Raw genomic sequence first — 10,690 nt, 5'->3', positions numbered from 1 at the left:
TCAGTAACATACCACATTGTATTCAGGACAAAAAGTTAATTGCTTTGACACATTTTTTGCTGTATTTAGTTCCTTGTTGCAAACAGGATGCATGTTCTGTAATATTTGTATTCTGTACAGACTTCCTTCTTTTCACTTTGTCAATTAGTTTAGTATTGTGGAGTAACTAGTGTTGTTGATCCATCCATTTTTCTCCTATCACAGGCATTAAACTCTGTAACTGATTTAAAGTCACCATTGGCCTCATGGTGAAATCCCTGATTGGTTTCCTTCCTCTCTGGCAAGTGAGTTAGGAAGGATGGCTGTATCTATGTAGTGACTGGGTGCATTGATACACCATCCAAAGTGTTATAAATAATTTCACTATGCTAAAAGAAATATTCAAAGTCTGTTTGTTTTTTTACTCACCTACTAATAGGTGCCCTTCTTTACGAGGCACTGGAAAACCTCCCTCGTCTTTGTGGTTGAATCCGTGTTTGAAATTCACTGCTTGACTGAGGGACCTTAAAGATAACTGTATGTGTAGGGTACAGAGATGAGGTAGTCATTAAAAATGTTATTAATCACTATTATTGCACACAGAGTGAGTCCATGCAACATATTATGTAACTTCAGCACTTCTTACTCCTGAATTAAAAATTAGGCTTGCCATAACAAAGGGGTTGAATACTTATCGACTCAAGATAATTTCAGCTTACATTTTTTTATTCAATTGTAAAAATGTCTAAAAACAGTGACACAAAATGTAAATGTTTTCCATTTAAAATTCTGGCTGTAACAACATTTTGAAAAAGAGGTGTGAATACTTGAAGGCACTGTATTCCAGGCTTTGCATCTGGTTACCTTGACATTCAGCATGTCTTAGTGCAGCATCACCTGTCCGATGACTCTACCACAGAATTAGAATGATAATAGAATTCATTATCTTTGTAAATTCTACGGACTCCACCTTCACTGCACTGTGGTTTGCTTTTGACGTATTAACGGAAGATAATGCCTCTGCACAAAGAGAGCGCCATAGAGATCATGCAGTTCAGTGTTCTATGTAATTCTAAGAAGAGTGTGTCCTAACAATGACGCAAGTAGCAACCATGTACGTCTTTTTCCCATAGAGATGTGTTTTATCTTAGCGCCTTGGTCATTGCATGTACGTATGCAATGAGATATTTCTGCCTGCCTCCTTTATATTTCTGTTTCCCTTTGAACCAAAACACATTAGATGTCTAGGCACGTAAAAGCTGTCGTTTTTTTCTCTGCAGGCGAATCCTTCCCGGCCCTGCTAGCAACAGGATATGAAAGATGAGGAGATCACAGGCAGTGAGGCAGGCAGGGACACAGAGACAGAAACAATGGGAGTAATGCCTACCAGCAGAGCCAGGGCTTCTCAGAGAGCTAGTCATTCTCCATGCACCGCCTCAAACTGCACACTATTCCCTATATACTTTTGACAAGAGCCCTGGTAGTGCACTATATAGGGAATACACTCTTAGCATCTTTTTTCCCTATCTAAGGTATTCGGCTTTCCCCTACACTCTTAGAAAAAAAGGCTTCTGAGGCTGTCCCCATATGAAGAATTCTCCCTCCTGTTGGGACAGCCCAGAACCCTTTTGGAACCCTTTTTTCTAAGAGAGTAGGGTGCCATTTGAGATGCAAATGTATTAAGTTGTACAGCCATTTGGACTCATGACCATTAATTACACACAACACGGGTTACAGCCGGGGCATACATAGCAGAGCTGGCAGTCATCACAGGCGGTCTGCCTCACCTCCCCTCCCCTCCACAGCTATTTAGATGAGGATAACAAACTGGGGAGGGTCATGCAGCACTAATATAACCTGTTCAGTCTGTTAGGACACAGCCATCGCTGCTATAGAACATGGCAGTAAATCAGACTTACTGTATCCTACCTATAGAACACTACAACAAGTCAGACTTACTGTATCGCTGCACTAGAACACTACAAGTCAGACTCTAATGTCACTGACAATCTCTATACAATCATGTCTTAAATATCAGTACATATTTCTATAAACACTTATTTAATCGATCAATCAAAGTCCAGTAACTAAATATTTACATGGACTTGAATCAAGGATGCAATCTGGAATATGAACATTTTGGGTTTTATTTATTTTCAAATCCATTTGTTAAAATACTTCACTACATCTTGCTAATAGAATCAACAAATGAAAATGTAAATGCCTAAAAACTTTCTGGACATACCTTACTTACAGTAAGATATTCCTGCTCATACAGCACTCAGTATGTCCATTCTACATTCACACAGTCTGTAAAAAAAATATTATAATAATCATAAAAAATGCAATGCTTTCCATTGTAATTCTAATGCCAGCCACAGTAGTCTATTTCACATTATAAACTGTGTGGTTCGAGCCCTGAATGCTGATTGGCTGAAAGCCATGGTATATAAGACAGTATACCACAGGCATGTCAAAACAATTATTTTTACTGCTCTAATTACCTTGGTAACCAGTTTATAATAGCAGTAAGGAACCTTGGGGGTTTGTGATATATGGCAAATATACCACGGCTACGGGCTGTATCCAGGCACTCCATGTTGAGTTGTGCTTAAGAACAGCCCTTAGACATGGTGTATTGGCCATATAATGTACCACTCCCCCTCGGGTCTTATTGTTTAATTGCCACACTTTTCCCAACAAGAATAATGACAGGCTTTGGTTTAGCGCCACACTATTTATAGATTATTCTTCTGAAGAGGTAGCCAACCTCAATGAATAACGCACCTCCCACCATCTCCTTCTCCAGTCTTGTTAAGTCCTGTCTCTTCAATCCTGTCATGTCAGTCAAATTGACTGTATCTGCACCAACTTCTGCAGCCCTTTGAAGTGGAATCATCCTGGAGGTGGAATTACACGCCTGTGTGGCCGTGGTGGCGCCATGCTCGTTCCTGGAACGCCAGTCTCGGGTCTGGGTGGTGGTGTCGGAAAAGGGGGTGAGGAGAGCCCCTATCCTCCACATGTAGAGGCTAAACAGGGGGAAGTCAGACAGGAGAAGGACGCTGTGTTCCAGGCTGCCCAGCAGGGCCCTCTGCTCCTACGTCCAGTGGTGACCTGGCCCCACTGCGGCCCCTGGAGGTCCATGTAGGAGCTGCTCCAGGAGCCAGACCAGGTAGAGGTTTTCATACTGGGACACGTCAAACTGGACAGACCCCTTGCTGCTCTCCCCCTGGGAAACACACATCACACAGGAAAGGAAAGTACATGTCTGGAATAAAGAACAAGCTAACGGCATCTCGCTCTTCATTGTTAATATTTGTACTCAACTTCCTCTCAAGCAAAGCTGCAATAAAAGATACAGTTCGGCTATATAACTGTACAGGCTAGTAAAAAGGGCAATGAAATTAATATCTACTCAACTGAAGTTAAAGGCAGAAAAACAGACAAAGAACTACAAAAAGTTGGACTTATGCAAGACGTGTACTTTGAGGCAATAAGAAGTCACTGTGTGCATATGTGTGTGTGTGTGTGTGAGTGCTATGTGTTTGTTGTGTATGTGACTGTTGTGTGTGTGTGTCCGTGGTTAGCGTTTGCGTGTGTGTGCATGTGTGTGTGTCGAGTGTCAGTGAATACATTAGCAGCCAGATGGCTGTCGGGTGCGGCTCCAGGCGAGCAGCCTCCAGAGAGCTGACAGGATGTGGCATACTTTGTCCTTCCAGGCTCACTCAGAGCCCATCAGGGTTAGAGCACGTACATACACCTCACCTCCCTGGGGTGCTAATATTTTATTCTCAATATTGCCGCCGCCATGACGTCTCCTGTCACATCTCAAGTGGTTGTCCTACTGTTAAAAGGTGCATCCCCAAACCACAACAACCTGGGAAAGTATGATCAAATGTCTACAGAATTCATAACGCTTAGAAATGTTTCACAACACAATCCATTCCCCTAATTGGTTGCATCATAGAAAACAAGATTGTACATTTGTCCATTAATATTACAGCAGGTTGGGAAACAAAATTTAGAGGAAGTCCCGAAATGTACTGCAACACCTCGATCAGTGGGGGTTCTGTGCACTATTCTGTCACTCCTCTCGACAGTTCTGCTACTGTCGTTAGTAGGGCCTTGGATTGGTCTCCTGGTGCTTCTATAAAAGGGAGCACCAGGAAACCTACCTCTCAACACAGCACTGTGAGGGGCCTTCAGTGTTGCACTGGATCCATCTGTCCGTCTACTCTACAGTAGGCTTGGTCGATACACCGTTTACTAAATCTGGATATCGCCCAACCCTACTCTACAGGGATTCTCATCATTATGTGCTTAAACCTTGATAGCATCAGAGGATTGAGGTAATGAAGTGGACTCTGAACGGAATTCAAATCGGCTCATTATCTTTAGGACAGTACATACGGTCCCTCTCTCTGATTGCAGAGCCAGCTATCAAAATCTGAGAGAGAACACGAGAGAAAGCGAGAAAGAGCACGAGAGAAAGCACGAGAAAGCGAGAAAGAGTGTGAGAGAAAGCGAGAAAGAGCACGAGAAAGAGCGCGAGAGAGAGCAAGAGAGAAGAGAAAAAAAAAGAGAATTGGTGAGACGATGGGGAAGACAGAGAGCGAACGAGACATATTGCGAGAGAAAGAGAGATACATTTGTGAAATTGTGAGCGTAGGCCTAATAATAAATGTAAAAAATGTTGATGTAATTGTATTTTCATTGTGAATTCATGCAACATATCTTGACAGGCTATATAGAATTTCCCCGTATCAGTGCATTTGTTACGATAATAAGTACAATAAATTTGTTAAATTCAAATCGTCCGTTTGATTAGACCTGGGGCTCGTTACCATTAGAGAGAGGGACAGTATGTAGTCTCCTGATTGCAGAGCCAGCTTTCACAATCTCAGAGAGAGCGAGAGACAGAGAGCTGAATAAAGACAGATTGAGAGAGAGATTGAGAGAGCGAGAGACAGAGAGCTGAATAAAGACAGATTGAGAGAGAGATTGAGAGAGACAGAGACAGAGAGCTGAATAAAGACAGATTGAGAGAGAGAATATGAGAGAGACAGAGACAGAGAGCGAATAAAGACAGATTGAGAGAGAGATTGAGAGAGACAGAGACAGAGAGCTGAATAAAGACAGATTGAGAGAGAGATTGAGAGAGACAGACAGAGAGCTGAATAAAGACAGATTGAGAGAGATTGAGAGAGCGAGAGACAGAGAGCTGAATAAAGACAGATTGAGAGAGAGATTGACAGAGACAGAGAGAAACACAGTGATGTGGGAGGCACAATAGAGCTGTGCTTAGAGGTCTAAAGGGTATAGAATGGGAAAATATATACAGTACCAGTAAAAAGTATGGACACACCTACTCATTCCAGGGTTTTTCTTTATTTTTACTATTTTCTACTTTTTATATTTGAGATTCTTCAAAGTAGCCACCCTTTGCCTTGATGACAGCTTTGAACACTCTCTTGGTATACCAGCTTCATGAGGTAGTCACCAGGAATGCATTTTAATTAACTTTGAAAGTTTCTTCAAGAGCAGTCGCAAAAATCAAATCAAAGTTTATTTGTCACGTGCGCCGAATACAACAGGTATAGACCTTACAGTGAAATGCTTACTTACAGGCTCTAACCAATAGTGCGGGGGGAAAAAAGAAGGTATGTGTGTGTGTGTAGGTAAGTAAGTAAAGAAATAAAAACAACAGTAAAAATACATTTGAAAAAAAGAGTAGCAAGGCTATATACAGACACCTGTTAGTCAGGCTTATTGAGGTAGTATGTACATGTAGGTATCGTTAAAGTGACTATGCATATATGAACAGAGAATAGCAGAAGCGTGAAAAGAGGTGTTGGCGGGTGGTGGGACACAATGCAGATAGCCCGGTTAGCCAATGTGCGGGAGCACTGGTTGGTCGGGCCAATTTAGGTAGTATGTACATGAATGTATAGTTAAAGTGACTATGCATATAAGATAAACAGAGAGTAGCAGCAGCGTAAAAGAGGGGTTGGGGGGGGGGCACACAATGCAAATAGTCCGGGTAACCATTTGGTTACCTGTTCAGGAATCTTATGGCTTGGGGGTAAAAACTGTTGAGAAGCCTTTTTGTCCTAGACTTGGCACTCCGGTACCGCTTGCCATGTGGTAGTAGAGAACAGTCTATGACTGGGGTGGCTGGGGTCTTTGACAATTTTTAGGGCCTTCCTCTGATACCGCCTGGTATAGAGGTCCTGGATGGCAGGCAGCTTTGCCCCAGTGATGTACTGGGCCGTACGCACTACCCTCTGTAGTGCCTTGCGGTCGGAGGCCGAGCAATTGCCGTACCAGGCAGTGATGCAACCGGTCAGGATGGACCATCAAGCGCTGTGATGAAACTGGCTCTCATGAGGACAGCCACAGGAATAGAAGACCCAGAGTTACCTCTGCTGTAAAGGATACGTTCATTAGAGTTACCAGCCTCAGAAATTGCAGCCCAAATAAATACTTAAAGTAATAGACATATCGCAACATCAACTGTTCAGAGGAGACTCTCACAGGGCACGTGTGAAAGTGAAACCATTGTTGAAATACTATAAAAGACTGAGATAATGGGAAATGAGAGATGGCTGATATTGCTCTGTTGGAAGATTTGGCACACACTGCATTTCGCAGAAAGCGTGTTTTTAGAGACAGGTGGGACTTTGTTGCAGAGGGTACGGATTGGCTCATAAGATACCGTTTCCCAAAACCAATCATATAGGATCTTTGTGAGGATTTCAGAAACATATGCTATTCTGGTGCACATCAAAGTGCTATCGGCATCTCACATCCCTCGATGAGCTAATGTTTTGGATGCAATCTTCGCCAAAATGAACTAACATACAATTTCCAAACACCATCGCACAGCAGGTTAAAATCAAGGGGGGTTTCTCTGCCATCAATGGGTTCCAAAATAGCCTACAAACGAAGCAACAGATGACGCCCACATCGCCATAAAAGCACCATCCCAAAACGAACAGAAAAGGCTTCCACTATGTGCAGGTTATGTGATGCTCAAAAAAATGCTGCTGAATGTGGTGGCAAGGTGACCAGGTGTAATGTACGACTCGTTTATTCTGCAGAACAGCAATATGCCTACAGCAGGGAGCTGTCTCTACAGCTGGATGGATGGCTTATTGGTGTGTTGCCTACTCATTTGAAGTATATTTGCCATTGCTAAAGCAACTTGAATTGTCCTAATGGTCCTCTCGTTGTAGCAGTTTTACTGGTCAAACCACAACTGAGCGAGCCAAATCAAACCTTTTGGTTTTACTCAATTGGATTGTGATAGCTGCAGCTGTTTCTAATCTTCAATTGTATCTGTAACTTATGACACTTTGTCTTTTGTGTGTATTTAGTATTTTATGTACATGCTGCTACTTCCCTGTTTAGTCTTCTTGCCAGGTCGCCCTCGTAAAATAGGTTTTTAACCTCGATGGGTCTTACCTGGTTAAATAAAGGTTAAATAAAAATGATCTGACACTAGCACCTCTACTACAGCCTTTTTTCTTTGTTTTTTTTCAGTTGCACCTTTGTATGGCTATTTCATGATACAGTGTTGTAAAGGGTATTAAAGGGATGATTTTGACCATATATGGTTAATTAGGCGCGTTTCGAAATGTAAATAGTCATGGTCATGCACAAGCACAACTGGTATTTATCAAAAGTTATCTCCTACCAGTGTGCTATGATGCTCGTGGGACTGTTTGATAAATCACACTTCTTCTATGCGTACGGACATTCTAAACTCTGTGAGTAAGTAGTATTTTAGTAGTATTTTAGAATAGTTCTACCCAATATTAATAAATGAGGCCCCAGGACTTTGGTCTGCATCCAAATTCCTTATAGTGCACTACTTTTGTCCCAAATGGCTGCACATAGTGCACTACCTTTGACCAGAGCCCTATTGGCCCTGGTCAAAAGTAGTGGAATATATAGCAAATATAGAGTGCCATTTCAAATCAAATCAAATGTTATTCGTCACATGCGCCGAATACAACAGGTGTAGACCTTACAGTGAAATGCTTACTTACAAGACCTTAACCAATAATGCTTTAAGAAGTTAACACTTTTTTTTCATAAGTAAAAACATTTTTTGAAAGTAAAAGTAACAAATAATTCAACAGCAGTAGTAAAATAACAATAGCGAGGCTATAAATCAGGGGGTACCGGTACAGAGTCAATGTGAGGGGGCACCGGTTAGTCAATGTAATTGAAGTAATATGTACATTTAGGTAGAGTTAAAGTGACTATGCATAGATAATAAACAGAGAGTAGCAGCAGTGTAAAAGAGGGGTCTGGGTAGCTCTTTGATTAGCTGTTCAGGAGTCTTATGGCTTGGAGGTAGAAGCTGTTAAGACCTTTGGACCTATACTTGCGCTCCGGTAACGCTTGCCGTGCAGTAGCAGAGAGAACAGTCTATGACTAATGTGGCTGGAGTCCTTGAATTTTTATGGCCTTCCTCTGATACCGCCTGGTATAGAGGTCCTGGATATGGCAGGAAGCTTGGCCCCAGTGATGTACTGGGCCGTACGCACTACCCTCTGTAGTGCCTTGCGGTCGGAGGCCGAGCAGTTGCCATACCAGGCAGTGATTGCAACATCAGGATGCTCTCGATGGTGCAGCTGTAGAACCTTTTGAGGATCTGAGGACCCATGCCAAATATTTCAGTGTCCTGAGGGGAATAATCAAATCAAATGTATTTATATAGCCCTTCTTACATCAGCTGATATCTCAAAGTGCTATACAGAAACCCAGCCTAAAACCCCAAACAGAAAGCAATGCAGGTGAAGCACAGAAGCACAGTGGCTAGGAAAAACTCCCTAGAAAGGTCAAAACCTAGGAAGAAACTAGAGAGGAACCAGGGTATGAGGGGTGGCCAGTCCTCTTCTGGCTGTGCCGGGTGGAGATTATAACAGAACATGCAAGATGTTCAAATGTTCATAAAATGACCAGCATGGTCAAATAATAATAATCACAGTAGTTGTCGAGGGTGCAGCAAGTCAGCTGGCTTTTCATAGCCGATCATTAAGAGTATCTCTACGCGCCTGCTGTCTCTAGAGAGTTGAAAACAGCAGGTCTGGGACAGGTAGCACGTCCCGGTGAACAGGTCAGGCTTCCATAACCGCAGGCAGAACAGTTGAAACTGGAGCAGCAGCACGGCCAGGTGGACTGGGGGACAGCAAGGAGTCATCATCCAGGTAGTCCTGAGGCATGGTTCTAGGGCTCAGGTCCTCCGAGAGAGAAAAAGAAAGAGCGAATTAGAGAGAGCATACTTAAATTCACACAGGACACCGGATAAGACAGGAGAAGTACTCCAGATATAACAAACTGACCCTAGCCCCCGACACATAAACTAATGCAGCATAAATACTGGAGGCTGAGACACTGTGCCCCATCGATGATACCCCCAGACAGGGCTAAACAGGAAAGATATAACCCACCCACTTTGCCAAAACACAGACCCCACACCACTAGAGGGATATCTTCAACCACCAACTTACCATCCTGAGACAAGGCAGAGTATAGCCCACAAAGATCTCCGCCACGGCACAAACCAAGGGGGGCGCCAGCGCCAACCCAGACAGGAAGATCACGTCAGTGACTCAACCCACTCAAGTGACGCACCCTCCTAGGGCGGCATGAAAGAGCACCAGTAAGCCAGTGACTCAGCCCCTGTAATAGGGTTAGAGGCAGAGAATCCCAGTGGAGAGAGGGAACCGGCCAGCCAGAGACAGCAAGGGCGGTTCGTTGCTCCAGAGCCTTTCCGTTCACCTTCACACTCCTGGGCCAGACTACACTCAATCATAGGACCTACTGAAGAGATGAGTCTTCAATAAAGACTTAAAGGTTGAGACCGAGTCTGCGTCTCTCACATGGGTAGGTAGACCATTCCTAACAAATGGAGCTCTATAGGAGAAAGCCCTGCCTCAGCTGTTTGCTTAGAAATTCTAGGGACAATTAGGAGCCTGCGTCTTGTGACCGTAGCGTACGTGTAGGTATGTACGCAGGACCAAATCAGAAAGATAGGTAGGAGCAAGCCCATGTAATGCTTTGTAGTTAGCAGTAAAACCTTGAAATCAGCCCTTGCCTTAACAGGAAGCCAATGTAGGGAGGCTAGCACTGGAGTAATATGATCAAATATTTTGGTTCTAGTCAGGATTCTAGCAGCCGTATTAGCACTAACTGAAGTTATATTAGGCTTTACGGGTAGCCGGAAAGTAGAGCATTGCAGTAGTCTAACCTAGAAGAAACAAAAGCATGGATACATTTTTCTGCATCATTTTTGGACAGAAAGTTTCTGATAGGCTTTGCCCTCTTCACGACTGTCTTGGTGTGTTTGGAACATGATAGTTTGTTGGTGATGTGGAAACCAAGGAACTTGAAGCTCTCAACCTGCTCCATTGCAGCCTCGCTCCTTGAAAGTGGGAATCATTTGGGATCAGTTGGATATCTTCTCTGTTCTGTTATCCCTCTGAATATCTTTAATAGGCCACATTTAGAAGAAAAAACGGGCCAGGTGGTGCCCTGACTAACTCCAGCAGGCTACGCTGTCACTGGCCACTCTTAAAACACAACCTTCCCAATATAATGTGGCTGTTCAAGATTTTGGCTAGGCAATCATTACAAAATGATTTAATTGCTAGAGAAGAACAGAAAAGGTGATCGACTGATGGTTAAAATGGGCGATGGT

At 43.2% G+C, this 10,690-nt stretch overlaps 1 protein-coding gene across 1 annotated transcript in view; it reads right to left on the bottom strand.

Annotated features, from left to right (window-relative positions):
• Positions 1–2,108: 2,108 nt before the first annotated feature.
• Positions 2,109–10,690, bottom strand: part of LOC111954155 (meiosis-specific protein MEI4-like) — a 40,966-nt gene continuing 32,384 nt past the window's right edge. Inside the window, exon 4 of the mRNA XM_023973661.2 lies at positions 2,109–3,208. Coding sequence (XP_023829429.2) covers positions 3,077–3,208 — 132 coding nt within the window. The 3' untranslated portion in view covers positions 2,109–3,076. The remainder of the gene's footprint in view (positions 3,209–10,690) is intronic.

This window comes from Salvelinus sp. IW2-2015, linkage group LG28, assembly GCF_002910315.2.
Source record: "Salvelinus sp. IW2-2015 linkage group LG28, ASM291031v2, whole genome shotgun sequence".
In the NCBI taxonomy this organism is placed as follows: Eukaryota; Metazoa; Chordata; class Actinopteri; order Salmoniformes; family Salmonidae; genus Salvelinus; species Salvelinus sp. IW2-2015.
The sequence above is the reverse complement of the archived record's forward strand: the minus strand, read 5'-3'. Positions and strand labels throughout refer to the sequence as shown.